Source organism: Salmo salar, chromosome 18 (assembly GCF_965601325.2).
Source record: "Salmo salar chromosome 18, fSalSal1, whole genome shotgun sequence".
Lineage (NCBI taxonomy): Eukaryota > Metazoa > Chordata > Actinopteri > Salmoniformes > Salmonidae > Salmo > Salmo salar.
In genome coordinates, this window is record NC_138308.1 from 76,984,422 (window position 1) to 77,002,316 (window position 17,895).

The window sequence follows — 17,895 nt, forward strand, 5'->3', positions numbered from 1 at the left end:
GGTATCCGTCTTTGCTACCAGCTATTGCTAATATTGTTGCCTACAGTGGGGTTTGATGAAATTGAATGTCCCATTCATCCTCAAAGAAGTCAACAAAATAAATTCTGACGTACCACTCCAGCCAGGCCCACCGTTGACTGAGTTTGGTTATCATCTCAAACCATGAATAGCATGGCCCAGTCAACAAGTAGAGTAGAAGAGTGTAAAGTCTGGGACATTTGGAGTTGTCAAACCAGTAGTTCACAGCAGCTCACACTTTATTAACTAAAAACAAATATACAAATAAATAATGTCCCACATTTAGGGCTCTATTCAGTCTTTAAAGCTGAAGCGTTACAGATTCCGCTGTAATTTCCGATTGAGCCGACGTGCAGCATCCTCTGTGAAGCCAGTCTCTGCTAAAGCGGGAACATTGCCTTTAAACTTGAATCATGCAGTAAAGTTAAAGTTCCGCGATGCGGTTGAACAGCTTTTGACCAATCAGATTCTGAAAAACACCTGACGTGAAAAAATCTGATGTGATTGGTCAAAATACCAATTAGTGGAAAAAATATCAGAATTGGTCTGTCTGTGTAAACGCAGCCTCAATCGTTTCAATATGCATTTGCATCTTTGCCCTTTGGCTGGTAAATGAATGTTTACTTACATTTACATTTAAGTCATTTAGCAGACGCTCTTATCCAGAGCGACTTACAAAATGGTGCATTCACCTTATGATATCCAGTGGAACAACCACTTTACAATAGTGCATCTAAATATTTTAAGGGGGGGGGGGGGGGGTTAGAAGGATTACTTTATCCTATCCTAGGTATTCCTTAAAGAGGTGGGGTTTCAGGTGTCTCCGGAAGGTGGTGATTGACTCCGCTGTCCTGGCTGTCGCTGTACTTCTTCTGGGAACATGATGGGGGTGGGAAGAAGAAAATAGAGATTGGGGGGGGGGCAGTGGGCAGACCTTCCAATTAACATTTGAGTCACTCCATATCATTAGCAGCTCTGTGTGGCGCATTAGGACCACACATCGTGCCGGAGACGCACCAGGGCTGGTGGGGCTAATCTCAACTGACGCAACACCCCTGGGCCTGGCTGAGACCGACGTCAACCTCCAACCTCCTCACTCAACACTAGCCTGTGAATGAGTCCCAAATGGCACCCTATTCTATTCCCAAAAGGGTGCTATTTCAGACGGGCCCTGGTCAAAAGTAGTGCACTATACAGGGAATAGGGTGCCATTTCAGGAGCACACTATCATCAACACTGGGCTCGGGGTTTGTTTAGATCTGAAATGCCGCTTGTAATGCTATGTTTTTTGTTTGTCATGCCCACTTCACACTTTTTTTGAACACTTGTCAATTCCATGTCACAACTTTGCAGATATTAGATGTTGGACAAATGTATAATATTGTTTTGTTCGTGTGACTGTGTCGAACCTCTGTGACCTTCTTCACTTCTTCCCTACAGCTAGTGACCCCCATGACATGCACCCACACACACGTCCTCATCAACCAATCGCATCCCTGTATTGGTACGAGGAAGAGCCAAGGATGAGGAAACCTATATATTGGTGGCGCCACTGTTACGTGACACTTCGACAGGGCTGTTTTGTGTGTGGACCAACAACCAACTTCCTTCTCTGACATCCAGCCGCTGTTTTGTTTTCCAATAGGATAATTATTGTTGAACATCCAGTCTAAGATTAATCACTGCTGAATACAGCATTGAAGGATAGTCAGTATACAGTTTAACCAATAGGAAAGGTACAGACAGGGGAGATGCTGTGTTCCCAGCTGCAGGTGTTACTGGTGGCTCTGTCTGCCTCAGTGTTGCTGGCGAGGGTCAGCGCCGCTCCACACAGAGACATGCTAGCTGAACTACTGAGAGCAGATACAACCAAGGGCAACGAGGTGAGTGGTTGACTCACTGTTGTGTGTCAATGGCCTCATTTATAACCTTTGTCTTCCACTTATCCACATTCTGATTGTGCCCGCATTGTAGCCGTTGCATCTATATGGTAGTAAAACGTCGCTTATCTGTCCACATTGGGAACGGATATCTTGGTCCCTCTCTGTATGCAAATGATTTAACAGATATTCTTTCAAGATAATATTCATTTATTCTGTCAATGATTTTACAGGTGATTTAAATAGTGTCAATGTCCAGATCACAGGTGGTTAGTGGCATCTTAATTGGGCAGGACAGGCTTGTGGTAATGGCTGGAGCGGAATCAGAGGAAAGGTATCAACAACATTAAACACATGGTTTCTGTGTGTTTGATGCCGTTCCAGCCATTATTATGAGCAGTCCTCCCCTCAGCAGACTCCACTGGATCCATTCTACACTTGTAAGATATCCAGACACATCTCAGGAGGTAGTCAGGAAGATCGGATCACAATGCGTCTTTTAAACGTCTACACCCGTCTTAAAATGTGGACAAGATCAAGACAAAGGATGCACGCTCGAACCATGTATAAAACGGTGCTAATGTTTTTATTCATTCTCTAATGATATTCTGTAATATTCAACTCAATGGTCATACAATTTCAAGAGAACTAGTCATTAAATGACCATAACTTCTACTTGCTGTATATGTTAAATTATTTGTTGATTTAATTAGGCTTCTGATAATGTTTTGGTCCTAGAATAACTGACAGAAGTGTTCTATGACAACCGTAGTGTTATAGCAACAAAGAAGTTCTAAGATCCATGGTGTCAGTTATTCCCTTTCTTGGATGGACAATGAAGTTGTATTTAATGCTATTAAATTATTTTCCTAATAGGATCTCTCCCGCAACCTCCTGCTGAAGATCATGTCGGACCTGATGAGCACAGCCGTGGAGGAGAACGAGGTACTACCGGAACTGGAGGAGGCACTCGGGGTGAGGGAGGAGGTGGTGCGCCAGCTACCCCTCTCCCATCGGGAACGCAAGGCTGGATGCCGGAACTTCTTTTGGAAGACATTCACATCGTGTTAACTTGCCAAGCAGCCTCTTCTTTGTGCTGGATCATTTTTAGACATATTTCTTGCAATGTCACAAATGTAAAATGACAGCTACTTTTTTTTTTTTTTTTTTCACTGTTCATTATCAATTAAAAGGCCTAGAATGTTCTTGGCACGTACCTGATATGTCTTTTTCATGGGTTGGTTGTCTAGCAACAAAAGCAACCCGTGCGCAACTATGGGGCAGGCTTAGATTATTGACATGTAAGCTATATTTCACCTCCAATGTTTATTGAAAACAAATAAATGTGCATAATGAGTACTTGTCTCTTAAATACAATCAGTACAGTTGGTGGTTAGCTAGCTAGCGAATTTTAGCAATATTGGCATGAAATCAGTCAAAACAAGACATGGTATCAAACAAGCCACTTACAACTTCCCACGTGGCAGTTTCTTTACATTCTTGCTAGCAGCCATCCATATGCGCTGGCTTCTGCCGCACCGAAGCATGCACATCGTTTTTGTGACGTCAGCTAACCCATCTATAACACTGAATAGGTTTTAGGTTAGGGTCTAGTACAGGGGTATATGAAAAGATGACAAGGTGTAGTTTGCTGAAAAATAGGGATGGTTTATTGTATCGATTATGTACTACAATCGGCATTAGGGGGGAAAAAAAGCAAATGCGCACACACCCACTCACACATCTACTTAAAACTTGAGCCAAATTGTACAAACCACCTGCTCAGTACAAAAGCATTCTCAGCTTGTATTCCTCACATGGACAGATCGATTATTCTGCAATACAAAAATGGCTTTAAACCACCGATTACACTTGTCAACAAAACATGTTGGCCATCAAGGCCACACATTTGAACGATTGTACCACGAGACTGCACTGAAGGGAAAGAGTGAGAGGGTAAAGAACATGTCATCACAGGTAATATTTCTAGAGCATTTCATTGCCGTTCTCTTGTACTTATCAATATGACACTGTGGAACATAAAACGTTTACACGCAGTGACGACCATAAACACGGACTTAGAAACAATGAGTATATAACAGGAGTTGAAATAAATACGCAAAAGTGGAAAATGCAACTCACAGGGCTCACACAGAGATCTTCATATCTTTGTGCTCAGAGACCAATACTGAGGGAAAAGGATCAAGTACTGTGATTCCAGACACAAATACAGATTTGGGTTTTGAAGGCGTATGAAATTAAAAAGGTGTTCAAGCCTTCAAAATCATATGAGCCGCTTTTACGTTGCAAAACAAATTAAGACAGCGGGACGGCGAAACACAAGGACAAATTACATCAAAACAATGTGAGAAGAACTCCAATGTCTCAGAGATGCTTCAACATGGCCGATAGTGCCATGGGGATATGGATTAGCAACGCAAATCAAACTCCTAAGACTAAGCTAAAACAAAAACCCATAAAGAACACAATAGGATGAGATCCCTGTTTCTCAGTAAGACAATTGCAAGCATTAGACTTCATTGCACCTTCTTCATCATTGTAACAGTCAAGTATAAATCAACACAAATGTTAAAAAGAGAAATGATATTATAATAAAAAGCGCATTCAAATTTTGAAGATGGGGTTTGGAGTTTTGGCTGGCTTACAAGTAACATTCTCGGAAATACAGTACCAATTACCAGGATGCAAATCGCTGTTCTGTTTTGACAAGGCAAACTTGTCAGCTGTCAAGTTATCATCTTGACACATACGGACTGCTTCAACATTAAATAGGGTCACAGCATTGACTTTAGTGATCTGCTTTTTATGACTACCTAATCTTTCTTCGTCCTCTATTCTATTCACAAATCAATCAAGCTACAGCTACTTCCTCTCCTATGAAACGTATGCAAACCCATTCACTCCATAACCAAATCAACCTGCAACATATGCTCCGTCACAGATATCATTTGCATATGTGCGTTTTTTCATGCGAGGCAGTTCAGCGTTTTTATTGACTTTAGTGGCATACAAAAAATATATAATGTTCCATTATCTGGACTGGTTAGATGCCAGGATCATCCCCTAATTTTCCTACTTATCATGATCGTCAATATCCATCAATCATTATTTGCCATTATAGAGCTCCTTCCATGTCCCCCATGTCTGGCAGGATAGAGCGTAAAACATAGTGTAGGACATGCAGGATTAGTGTGACATAAGCAGGGGGTGGGGGAGGGGGGTTAGTGCAGCCCCTGCTGCCTGCAGGTCAGAGGCTCTATACAATACTGGTATGCGCTGAGGGGTAGGGGATAGGGAGTAGGGGTACAGGATACAATATAGAGGATAGGTGATGGCTAGTATAAACCAGAGGACAAGGATTAGGGAATAGTGGTGGAACTTGTTGTCAATCTATGTTACATTACCCTGTCATCATGTATCAATAAACCTAGTCAAGTGAAATTAAATAATGGCATCATATTGAAGACTGTCATAGACAGTTTGAGGTTACGTGGTACTACTGATTCCACAGCTTTGGGCATCTGAAGAACGAAGATTGACTATAAGAGTATGAAAAAGTAGAGTAGGACGAAGTTGCCCTTAGTTTAACATTTCCCCCTTGTGGTTAAGGTTATGATTTGGAGAGAGTTGAAACTGGTCTCAGATATATTCATTAGGGCAACTTCTACCTCAGAGCAGGTGAAAGTAATTGAAGGATTGCAGGGTCAGAGGTGACGTCCCCTAGTTGGTTAGCAGTCAGTGGAGATTTTGGCGGAGAGGTCCTGGATGCGGCGGGCGCTGCAGCCCTTACACAGGATGTGACCGTCCAGGGGGTAACAGCCTCGCCCCTCGCCCTCAGAGGACAGGAGCAGACCACACTCCTGGACAGAGAAAACACCGGGTAAATCCAGGAACACTGAATGGCCTTTGTACATCTGTTGTGACATCCTGCCAAACTGTAAACGTCATTCAACTTGAGCGAGGTATTTTACTAACAAGGACACGCACTCACAAACACTACTACTCACCTCACACACGTAGCAGTTGACGTGGAAGCTGCGGTCCAGCGCCACTATCCTGACGGTCTCCTCCTGTCCCGGTTCGGGCATGATGGCCTGGCCACACACTGAGCAGCGGGGGGCAAACTTCCTGTTTAGGACAGGAAGCAGGACGTACAAGCGTCAACACTAACATTAAAACTCAGAGGGTGGAACACTAACATCACAGTCAGATATAATAATCTGTCTAGTAGAATCACGTTTTTAAAAAAGAGTAATGGCTGAACGTTATCTCAAGAAATGAAAGTGTAGTAGTATCTGGCCTGGAGATATTCCGTTTGTTGAGCTGCTGACCTGTGGAAGTCATCTATGCAGTGAATCTGGGAGGTGGCGTCCACGGTGAAGGGAACCCCGTCCAGGCAGCAGCCACACACCACACAGTTGAAGCAGCGTGGGTGGTAGGCCTTGCCCATAGCCCGCAGGATACGGTCCAAGATGGGCTTGGAGCACTTAGAGCAGCGCTCTAGCGTACTCTGAGAGGGGCAGCACAGGTTCAGACAAAATATTTTGTGTGTGTGTGTGAGATATTGGTGCCGAGCAATTAACCGAAATGTTGGTTATTTTTTGTTTTTCAAACAACTGAGCGACGTCGGTTCAATTATTGGAAATGTTTTTTCTTCTGTGAGCTCAATGCGTATATTGAGCAGTTTCTCTCGAGATAAATCAGATCAAGTCCGAACTTTGCGATGTACTAGGGAGTTGTTGTATCCAACTAGCCAATATTCTACATCACGTGTCAAACTCATTCCACGGGGGGGACGAGCACTTTTCGCTCCACCCGTGTACTTGATTGATGAATTAAGCTCACTAATTAATAAGGAACTCCCCTCACCTGGTTGTCTAAGTCTTAATTGAAAGGAAAAAATGTAAACCCGCATACACTTGGCCCTCCGTGGAATGAGTTTGACCCCCCTGTTTTACATAGTTTTGCGCAGAAAACATGGTAGAGAGCAGTTGCTTCGCGAGGTTTCTCTACCTGAAAATACATTATCTAAGTGATTGAAAGTTGGTATTCAGCGGTCATAAAAGTATGCCTTATTTACTTTGAAGAACTACTAAAATAGTGATTTTGTCAGGCAGCAGCTCTACAGAGCTGGACTTCTCATTTCAAATCCTGCCACAACATCTCGATTGGGATTAGGTCTGGACTTTGACTAGGCCATTCCAAAACTTGATAGTGTGTTTTGGATCATTGTCTTGCTGCATGACCCGTCAGCGCTTCAGCTCACAACAACTGAAAAATTTTATTCAAGTAAAGTAATGTGAATAAATTATGCTTAATATTTGATGGGCAGTCACTACCATCATGGGACTTTTATCAATTGTTTTATTCTGTTTTGCAGCATTCAACCCACATAATGCATTATAATTTTTTTAAATTATAACCAAAATCTGCAATAATTGTTTTAATAATCGAAATGAAATGACCTCAAAAAGCACTAATGGCTCAGCACTAGTGAGATAATCCAATATATATGGAAAAAGACGGCGAGAAAGAGACAAAGATGGATGGAGAGATCAACTGATGAATTCAGGGAATACTGCTAAAGAATTTAGAACAAAAAGAGAGGGAGAAGGGATTCTCAATACAAAAAGTGATAGCAACTCACAATGTAACAGCTTTCGCAGTAGCTCTTCTTGTCCAGGGCATAGAAGGGTTGCCCCCGGAGACGGGCGTGGCAGGTGATGCAGGTGAAACACTCCACGTGGAACACCTGCTCCATGGCAATACAGCCACTGCCGTCGCCAAGCACATTGTCACCGCAACGCGCACAGCGACCTGATAGTATGAAGGGAAAGGAGAAAAGATGAGACTAGGAGGATAAGAGATTTTTACTCAGAAGGAACATCTAGTGTTGAATTTAAATGAACTTTGTAGCCCAGGGGGAAATTAAGATGTAAATAACAGTCCAGTCAACACAAAGGACATAGGGAAGTACCAAAGTATTCCTCTGTCGGTGGGTGATTCATGTCATACACCAACTTCTTAGTGAGCCGGTCCAATTCCTCCTCTTGCCTCGGAGCTGCTGACCCCTAATGAACAAATATGATTAATTATTCATTATTTCCCATTCAGATCAGTGAAACCAAGAGACTGAGGATACAAGTATTCAAAAAGGACCATACTTAGAAGCAGCAGAACATGCTGTATAGTAGATGACCTCTGAACTCTAGAGAGACACTCACCTTGCTGGGCTGATAGGCGGGACTTGGGGCCTCTCTTGACACTGATTGGTGATTCTCCTGGCCTCTCTTGGGCGTGGGGCCCTGGTTCCCTCGCCCTCTAGACCCCCCGGGGATCTCCTTGTAGCCCCCATCAGAGTGCAGCTCCTGGGCTTGGGATGTGGGATGGGGAGGGTACCAGCCCTGGGGCCCCGTCTGGTTCTGGGGTGGGGGGCGCGAGGAGTGCTGGTGGGGCGGAGGAGGGGTGTAAGCCTGCTCGGCTTGTCTACCAGTTTGGGAGTAGGTGACAGGCTGGGCTGTTTTGACCTGGACGCTGAACCTCGGGCCAGTAGGGGTGGAAGAGGTGGTATAGGAGGCAGGGACGGGCTGGGGGTAGGGTTTGGACACCTGGGCGTAGGTGTAGTCTGGCTGGGGGGAGTACTGGGGAACCTGGTGGGGATCACTGGGGTAAGGGGGTGCTGGATGGTACTGGGACTGGGGGTGGGGGGGGTAACCCATGGACGGCCTGCCCTGAGAGTGCGCTCCTGGCTGGGTTGAAGGTTTGTAGCGGTCCCCTGAGATGTGTTTGTTGTAAGGCACGTTATCGTACAGCTGCGAAGGAATGGAAAGGAACCATAAATAATTTTTGGGACTTTTTTATTTAAAATGAATTACTAACAAAAACTCAGGCGTAAATATCCAGAAGAACCAGTGATACACTTTCAGCCAGATATGATTAAAAAAAAATTGGTCAGTTATACGTTTGTGTACTACGTTTCTGGGGAATAATTTATTCCTCACATGTAGTCAGTCAGGTAACCTACCTGTGTGCTGTTCTGTGGATGGCTGTCCAGATCGGCCAGCATGCAGGTGAGAGAGTCAATCTCTGCATCGAGGTTGGAGTGGTGTCCACTTGGCTTCTCAGGTCCACGATGCTGAAATCACAGAGCAGGATCACACACACACACACACACACACACACCGTTGCATTCCTTTATAACATTTCACAACAGGAGAAAGATAGAGCAAATGTAGTCTCATTACTTGTTTATTTGAATATTGGATTTGAGCAATGGCATGCTCCATGACATTACAACAATTGTAACTAGCCTATCTACATGCAATTAGGTTGAAAACCTCACTAATCTTAACCTGGAAAACCACACTGAACATCGTGGCGAAATGGAGCAATAATCAGTGTGGATTCCAGGCTACAAAAACAATTATGTCCCACCTACCATTAGCTCATAGCTGTCCATGTGAGGGTTCCAGGACCGGTCGTCTTTGAGCCCGTGGGGAGGTGGTTGGTAGTAGTGGTCGTTAGATTTAGGGTGAAACCCTGGGTCCTCTTGGTGCTGCATGGGTCCACCTTCACAACAAATATGACACGGCACACTTTACATTGACAAACAAAACCATAATGTACACACTTTACATTGACACATAATCAAATTGTTTTCATCAATATCGTGATAGTTCTAGTCACCAAAGTTGGTGTACTCAATCTTTTATCAGTTCTAACTCTCTTCTACTTCAAGGCTTGAGCTATGTATTAACTGACGTTTAACTTTCATTATTGACAACAGTTTATCACAGGTTTTCATTATACCAAGGTTTAGCACAAGACTCAAGCCCAGTGTAACGTAAGGCCCACCACCACCATGTTCCTACCTGTGGGTCCAGTAGCCATGTACCTAGTGGCCATTCCTCCTCCACCTCCTTTCTGGTCATAGACCCCATACTTGGGCCGGGGGTCCGAGGAGACCTTCATGGGCGGCTGTCTGTACATGGCTGGCCCGGAGTGGGACATCTGAGGAACAGTTCTCTCTGGGCTACCCAGAGTCCTTGGCGGCAGCCAGGTGGGACCGGACATGTCAGGGTTCTGAAAAGAAAGAAGGTTGTGATTAAACTATTATATTGTAAAACTATAGCAGAACAATTATATTCCTGTATTTAGGACGACAGCAGAACAATTATATTCTTATTTCTATTACATCATATTGGATGACTGTCTTTCATATAACAGCGATAGGTTGAGGCTACTACATGATACTCAAATTTTCCCTATACCCATCAAGAGGTTGCTACAACCTAGCCTATCAATTAAAGTTTACAAGGTATGTGCACACAGGTCGAGAGAAAAATTTGCTGACATAGGGTGTGATCATGAGTCCAATAGTTGCAAACAAGAGTCTCCATTGGACAAATTCAGGTATGTTTATCCTCATTTTGTTCCATTTAAGAAATGTTTTTCCACAGAATCGGCGGAATGAATACACCCCTGATCACGCGTAAACACTTGTGGACGTCAATGCACAACACATCAGCTATGTGACCACGCGAAAAAAACGTTCCAAGCCAAACCATATCATAACTGCTACACACAGCCTACATATTTGGCACAATATTAGTTAAAGTAACATCATAGTCAACATAGCTAACAGAACTAAAGTGTTAGTAAACCTGCTACAATCATGCAGTAACGCTACAGTGTGCAGTCAATAAGCAGTTTAGCACTTACACCGGCGGGCCCTGGTGGCAATAAATTAGTAAAACCAAAAGCTTTCCTTGACTTGGAAGAGTTCCAGTGTTGTGTTGGATAGTCATAGCCAGCTAGCTAACATAGCATCCCTCTGTTTGAGCATGGTGTTTTAGTAGGCTAAACTAGCTAGCTGCATTTGCTAGCTAAGTGAAACTGAAAGAGAGATTTCATATATTTTATCTTCCTTCTCCTTCATTTTAGATGAAATTAATTTGTTCAAAACTGTTCAACTATTGTCTTTGAGTCAACTACTCACCACATTGTATGCACTGCACTGCTAGCTAGCTGTGTCTTATGCTTTCAGTACTAGATTCATTCTCTGATCCTTTGATTGGGTGGACAACATGTCAGTTCATGCTGCAAGAGTTCTGATAGGTTGGAAGACATCCTCTGGGAGTTGTCAGTTACTGTGTAAGCATATGGAAGGGGGTGAGAACCATGAGCCTCCTAGGTTTTGTATTGAAGTCAATGTACCCTGAGGAGGACGGAAACCATCTGTCCTCTGGATACACCATGGTGCTATCCTACAGAGTGCTGTTGAGGCTACTGCAGACCCCATTTGAAAAATAGTATGCTTTAATCAATTATTTGGTGACTTGATTATATTTAGTATAGTTATCTTTAAAAGGATAACTTATGTTTTAGATTTGTTTCTCCTCCTGAAAAATCAGAGAAGGATGATCCTCCCCTTCCTCCTCTGAGAAGCCTCCACTGGTGTGTGTATATTTATGTCACAGGTAACCACTGGAGTGGAAACCAAGAGATGCTTCAATCTGGGTTTCCTATGGCAACTCACACACAGCAGTTTAATAATAGGCTCATAGTTGAGAAGCAGGAAGATAGAGCCATTCCCAACCATAAGGGGAATTCCAGCGGACAGACACACGAGTTCCACAGTGTGAGCCAACACACACACGGGCATATAAAAAAAAAAATACAACACACACACAAATCTCACAGGTGCAAGACCCTTGGCTTGTTCCACCATTACCCCTGGGTCTTTATCCACTACAATAGTTATTGTCTCCGATGTTTACACTCAACTCTATATTATCCCAAATGAAGTCGCAGTGAGAAAAACAAGAGAGGAAACGTCTGTAATGATATGTGTATCTGCTTCGGGCACCTGGACCTGGTTCACAACAACACATTACACAAGGCAGTGAAAGAAATGTAAAAAACGGAAAGGCTACAGCTGTAAGGATAGGGCTGTGATTAGGCCTACAGTCTGATTATTAGGCAACAACATTCTTCACAAAACGTTGACCATGACAGCCCTTTATGGTGATCATCATTAGCATCTATACCTTATATTTTCCTAAACAAACACATGTATTTAAAGTGCATCGCATTATTATGTTAACTATAAGTGAATGACCAGTCAGAGCCGACTCTACTGCAATTGAGCTGCTGTCCCTCCTTCCACCGGCCTGATTTAAACCTAAATCCGGCTGAGCACACACTCAAATCCGAGGATTGGTGGGCCGGAAAATTAAATCACAGCGGCTTTATAATTCTGTGATTATTTATTTTATTTTTGTAAGTCTTACGGTGGATTGTAAGACCACTACTCACACACAAACTATAACAGCTAGCCAACTTGATATCACTTGCCTAATCATGATAGCACACTTATATGAGCGAACTGTCAAACGTGAATTGAGAGCTCGAGCGCGCTAGAGATACATTGTTGTAGCAATGGCAACGCTACATTGTTGCAATTCTAGCCTACTAAACTTCCGCAATCAAAACAATAACACTTCTGCGATTGGGAAGTATTGTAGGCTATGAAGAATAGGCTAGAATGAGGATGTCCTACCTCTTAATATCCAGAAGCCTTATGTCTTCTCGTCTTCATACTCATCTACAAACGAAAAACATTTCACAGTGTGGCGACAATTAGGCTATTTGGGTCAATAGCCAGATCACATGCAATGCTAAATCGTATAGGCCTATGGCATTGCACTTTTCTAAACGATAGAAACATTGCTTTGTCAAGTTTTGCAGCGGCAAAGAAAATGTGTAGGGTAGTTAGTAGTAGGCAAACGTATTAATGTCCAGAAAATTATAATATTTTTCGGATTTAAACAACAACAAAAATCCTGCAGCGTCAGTCTATAAATATCAAACTGACAGTTACACTGAAGTTAACATGCGAGATTAATGCAGAGAAAATTACAACATTAGCCTAACTTGATATGTTTGTTTGAAGAGATAGCTGATCTACAGCGACTCGACTAGGCTACACGATTAGCCTACTACGAAGAGAACGCTACACTTGTTGCACACAAGCACACGCAATTAAACAATTGAACTTATTTCATGTGTTTTTCAGATAGGGTAGAATAAAACTCGCTCATAAAAATTAGGCCTACTTTCTATTGGGGTGTATTCATTACGCCAATTCTGTTACAAAACGTTTTGAAGCAAAAAAACGTTTTCGGCCCCTCCCCGTTTCGTTCTTTTTGTTTCTTAAACGGTAAACTGTTTCCGTTGCAAGACGTACTGAACACACCCTTGATCTAGATTCGGTAACTTACTTTCTCATGGATCCCGTGTTTGTCACAGGCCTAGCCTAGTCATCGTGAACTGCGTGGATGATCATTATCTCCAGACGTTCTTATGCAGCCCAATCCCCACATCTTGACAACAAAATAGGTAAAGCGGTTGATCAGATGCTTTTCAACTTAATCTGGAAAAATTGTACACATTAAAACCATGTGACTCACCAATAGGAAAAATTACCCTGTGAATCATTACCTGAAGAAACTCAAAAAAGACATTAACATTAACTGTACTTTTTGTGTTGAGCATCCAGAAACAGTTTTGCATTTATTTTGACATTGTCTACATGTAAAATAATTATGGAAAGATATTCATAGTTTTATCATTGTTAATATTCTTGATGACTTTTGTTTGTTATGGGAGAATGTGCTGCTCGGTTTCCTTAACCATAATAAGGATAAACTAATTGTGCTAATGGCAAAATTTCATATTCATAAATGTAAATTCACTAATAAAAAACACTCTTCCGTTTTCTCTATAAGGAATTCGAGCAGTACATTAAGACCATTCAACATTATTCAAATAAGAAAGCTGCTAAAACAATCAATATATGTGTTTCTTTTAATGTTTTTGTATAATCTGAAATGTATTGTGCCCCCTAGCATATGTTATCATTGTCTGTTTGCATACTTCTTGCATGTATACTGGTTTTTCTGCAATAAAAAAAATGGAAAAAAGCATGGAGGATCATGAGCACATCATGCATTACAAGTGTTTGTCAGACAAAAGGTCAAATTAGGCCTATATGTATTTTAAAATGTAGGATAGGCTAATTAAATGTTTTCTAAGCATGGTCACCTCACATTTCACATTAATTTTAATTTGATAACCAATTAAAATGGAAAGGACAATAGGGCCTACAATGTATTGATCGGGTACACATACTGAATTTTGCAGATGCTATCGTAGGTGCAGCAAAATGCTTATGTTTCTAGCTTCAACACTGCAGTACCTAACAATACACACAAATCCCCCAAATAAAAAAATTAAGAAATATCAGAAAATCAATGTCAGAGTCCGGAATATAAATATATATGTACTGTACAGTATGTACAGTTGAAGTCGGAAGTTTACATACACTTAGGTTGGAGTCATTAAAACTCGTTTTCAACCACTCCATGTTGCGGAATCGTACTGAAGGTAGCAAAGGAGTCAAGCGCAGGAGAGCAGAGATGTCAATGTCAAATGAAAACCAGGTGTGAATGAATCAAAGACAAAACCAACAGAAAAGGAAAAATGTATCGGTGATGGCTAGTAGGCCGGCAACGCCGACCGTCGAGCACCGCCCAAACAAGGAGAGGAACCACGTGACAGTATCCCCCCCCCCCCCCCCCCCCCTTGACGCGCGGCGCCCGCAGCGCGCGGACGCCGGCCTCGAGGACGACCCGGAGGACGAGATGCAGGGCGATCCGGATGGAGGCGATGAAACTCCCTCAGCATCGATGGGTCTAATACGTCCTCCACCGGCACCCAGCATCTCTCCTCCGGGCCGTACCCCGCCCAATCCACGAGGTACTGAATGCCCCTCAGCCGACGCCTCAAGTCCAGTACAGATCGAACTGCATACGCTGGGGCCCCCTCGATGTCCAGAGGGGGCGGAGGAACCTCCCGCACCTCAGCTTCTCGAAGCGGACCAGCCACCACCGACCTGAGGAGAGACACATGAAACGAGGGGTTAATACGGTAATCAGGGGGGAGCTGTAACGTTTATTCTCCTCAGGACTTTAAATGGCCCCACAAACCGCAGACCCAGCTTCCGGGATTGCAGGCGGAGGGGCAGGTTTCAGGTCGAGAGCCAGACCCGGTCCGAACACCGGGGCCTCACTGCGGTGATGGTCAGCGCTCGCCTTATGCCGGCCCCCCAGGTCTCCCTCGAGCGCCTCACCCATTCGTCCACCACAGGAGCCTCGGTCTGGCTCTGATGCCATGGTACCAGAACCGGCTGATACCCCAACACACACTGGAAGGGCGATAGGTTAGTAGAGGAGTGGCGGAGTGAGTTCTGGGCCATCTCTGCGCATGGAATGAACGTCGCCCACTACCCTGGCCGGTCCTGGCAATACGACCGCAGAAACCTACCCACATCCTGGTTTACTCTCTCCACCTGCCCATTACTCTCGGGGTGAAAACCTGAGGTAAGGCTGACCGAGACCCCCAGACGCTCCATGAACGCCTTCCAAACCCTGGACGTGAACTGGGGACCCAGATCAGAAACTATGTCCTCAGGCACCCCGTAGTGCCGAAAGACGTGTGTAAACAGGGCCTCCGCAGTATGTAGGGCCGTAGGGAGACCGGGCAAAGGGAGGAGACGACAGGACTTAGAAAACCGATCCACAACGACCAGGATCGTGGTGTTGACGTGTGACGGCGGAAGATCGGTCAGGAAGTCCATCGACAGGTGTGACCAAGGCCGCTGTGGAACGGGAAGGGGTTGTAATTTCCCTCTGGGCAGGTGCCTAGGAGCCTTGCACTGAGCGCACACTGAGCAGGAGGAAACATAAACCCTCACGTCCTTGGCCAAAGTGGACCACCAGTACTTCCCACTAAGACTTCGCACCGTCCTACCGATGCCCGGATGACCAGAGGAGGGTGACGTGTGAGCCCACCAGATCAATCTGTCGCAAACATCGAACGGAACGTATATCAGTCCATCCGGGCACTGTGGGGGAGTAGGCCCTGAACGTGACGCCCGCTCGATGTCCACGTCCACCTCCCATACCACCGGTGCCATCAGACAAGAGGCCGGAAGTATGGGAGTGGGATCATAGGACCGCTCCTCTGTATCATACAGTCGTGACAGTGCATCTGCCTTAGTGTTCTGGGAACCTGGTCTATATGACATTGTAAACCTAAACCGGGTGAAAAACATAGCCCACCTTGCCTGGCGAGGGTTCAGTCTCCTCGCCGCCCGGATGTACTCCAGATTACAATGGTCAGTCCAGATGAGAAAAGGGTGTTTAGCCCCCTCAAGCCAATGTCTCCACACCTTCAGAGCCCTGACGACAGCCAACAACTCCCGGTCCCCCATGTCATAGTTTCGCTCTGCCGAGCTGAGCTTCCTTGAAAAGAAAGCATGGGGTGGAGCTTCGGTGGCGTACCCGAGCGCTGTGAGAGCATGGCTCCAATCCCAGCCTCGGACGCGTCCACCTCCACTATGAATGCCAAAGAGGGATCCGGATGAGTCAGCACGGGAGCCGAGGTAAACAGAGCCTTCAGGCGACCAAAAGCTCTGTCCGCCTCAGCCGACCACCGCAGACGCACCGGTCCCCCCTTCAGCAGTGAGGTAATGGGAGCAGCCACCTGCCCCAAACCCCAGATAAACCTCCGGTAGTAGTTGGCAAACCCTAAAAACCGCTGCACTTCCTTTACCATGGTGGGGGTCGGCCAATTACGCACGGCTGCAATGCGGTCCCACTCCATCACCAACCCTGATGTGGAAATGCGATATCCTAGGAAGGAGATGGCCTGTTTGAAGAACAAGCATTTCTCAACCTTGACGTACAGGTCATGCTCCAACAGTCCCCCATGTACTCTGCGCACCAGAGACACATGCGCGGCGCGTGTAGCGGAATATATCAGAATATCATCGATATAAACCACCACACCCTGCCCGTGCAGGTCCCCGAGAATCTCGTCTACAAAGGATTGGAAGACTGCTGGAGCATTCTTCAACCCGTACGGCATGAGGTACTCATAATGGCTGGATGTGGTACTAAACGCTGTCTTCCACTCATCTCCCTCCTGGATACGCACCAAGTTATACGCGCTCCTGAGATCCAGTTTTGTGAAGAAGCGTGCCCCGTAAAATGACTAAATCGGCGTGGCGATGAGAGGTAGTGGGTAACTGTACCCCACTGTAATGGAATTTAGACCTCTATAGTCAATGCACGGACGCAGTCCTCCCTCCTTCTTCTTCACAAAAAAGAAACTCGAGGAGGCAGGTGACGTGGAGGGCCGAATGTACCCCTGCCCCAGAGATTCAGAGACATATGTCTCCATAGCCACCGTCTCCTCCTGTGACAGGGCATTCACGTGACTCCTGGGAAGTGCGGCGTCTACCAGGAGATTTATCGCACAATCCCCTCATCGATGAGGTGGTAATTGAGTCGCCTTCCTTTTACAGAAGGCAATAGCCAAATCGGCATATTCTTAGGGAATGCGCACGGTGGAGACTTGGTCTGGACTCTCCACCATTGTTGCACCGATGGAAGCTCCTACACACCTGCCTGAGCACTCCTCTGACCACCCCTTCAGAGCCCTCTGTTGCCACGAAATCTTGGGGTTGTGTCAGGCCAACCAGGGTATCCCCAGAACCACGGGAAATGCAGGAGAATCAATAAGGAAGAGACTAATTCTCTCCCCATGACCCTCCTGCGTAACCATGTCCAGTGGAGCCGTGGCCTCCCTGATTAGCCCTGACCCTAATGGTTGACTATCTAAAGCATGAACTGGGAAGGGCTTATCAATCTAAACAAGGGGGATCCCTAAACTATAAGCAAAACCATGGTCAATAGAATTCCCCACTGCGCCTGAATCTACTAGCGCCTTATGCTGGGAATGTGGGGCAAACTCAGGAAAAGAAATCAACACATACATGTGAGCAACAGGGGACTCTGGGTGAGCCTGGTGCCTACTCACCTGGGGTGACCGAACAGTGCCCTGCCTGTGG

General features: G+C 45.0%; 2 protein-coding genes across 7 annotated transcripts; one reads left to right on the forward strand and one right to left on the reverse strand.

Moving 5' to 3' along the window:
* The first annotated feature begins 1,271 nt into the window (after window positions 1-1,271).
* On the forward strand, window positions 1,272-3,255 carry sst5 (somatostatin 5). Of its 3 annotated transcripts, none has more exons than XM_014155913.3 (2): window positions 1,272-1,901; window positions 2,775-3,255. In XM_014155913.3, exons 1-2 carry the CDS (start codon window positions 1,770-1,772, stop codon window positions 2,967-2,969), a joined length of 327 nt encoding a protein of 108 aa, XP_014011388.1. In that variant the 5' UTR covers window positions 1,272-1,769; the 3' UTR covers window positions 2,970-3,255. The 3 variants fall into 3 exon arrangements, 1 of the variants encoding a protein (XP_014011388.1); XR_006760483.2 differs by lacking the exon at window positions 1,272-1,901 and adding an exon at window positions 1,966-2,462; XR_001322176.3 differs by lacking the exon at window positions 1,272-1,901 and adding an exon at window positions 1,966-2,472 and having other exon boundaries at window positions 2,775-2,879.
* Window positions 3,256-3,545: 290 nt separating this feature from the next.
* trip6 (thyroid hormone receptor interactor 6) lies at window positions 3,546-13,220 on the reverse strand. Of its 4 annotated transcripts, none has more exons than XM_014155911.1 (11): window positions 13,202-13,220; window positions 12,481-12,525; window positions 9,791-10,001; window positions 9,358-9,488; window positions 8,944-9,054; window positions 8,144-8,731; window positions 7,897-7,990; window positions 7,567-7,736; window positions 6,251-6,429; window positions 5,927-6,047; window positions 3,546-5,779 (listed from the first exon to the last, which is right to left on the reverse strand). In XM_014155911.1, the coding sequence occupies exons 3-11, from the start codon at window positions 9,990-9,992 to the stop codon at window positions 5,648-5,650; spliced, it is 1,728 nt and encodes a 575-aa protein (XP_014011386.1). In that variant the 5' UTR covers window positions 9,993-10,001; window positions 12,481-12,525; window positions 13,202-13,220; the 3' UTR covers window positions 3,546-5,647. The 4 variants fall into 4 exon arrangements, with proteins under 4 accessions (XP_014011386.1, XP_014011384.1, XP_014011385.1 ...); XM_014155909.3 differs by lacking the exon at window positions 13,202-13,220 and adding an exon at window positions 13,037-13,113; XM_014155910.3 differs by lacking the exon at window positions 13,202-13,220 and adding an exon at window positions 12,855-12,994.
* Between the last annotated feature and the right edge of the window lie 4,675 nt (window positions 13,221-17,895).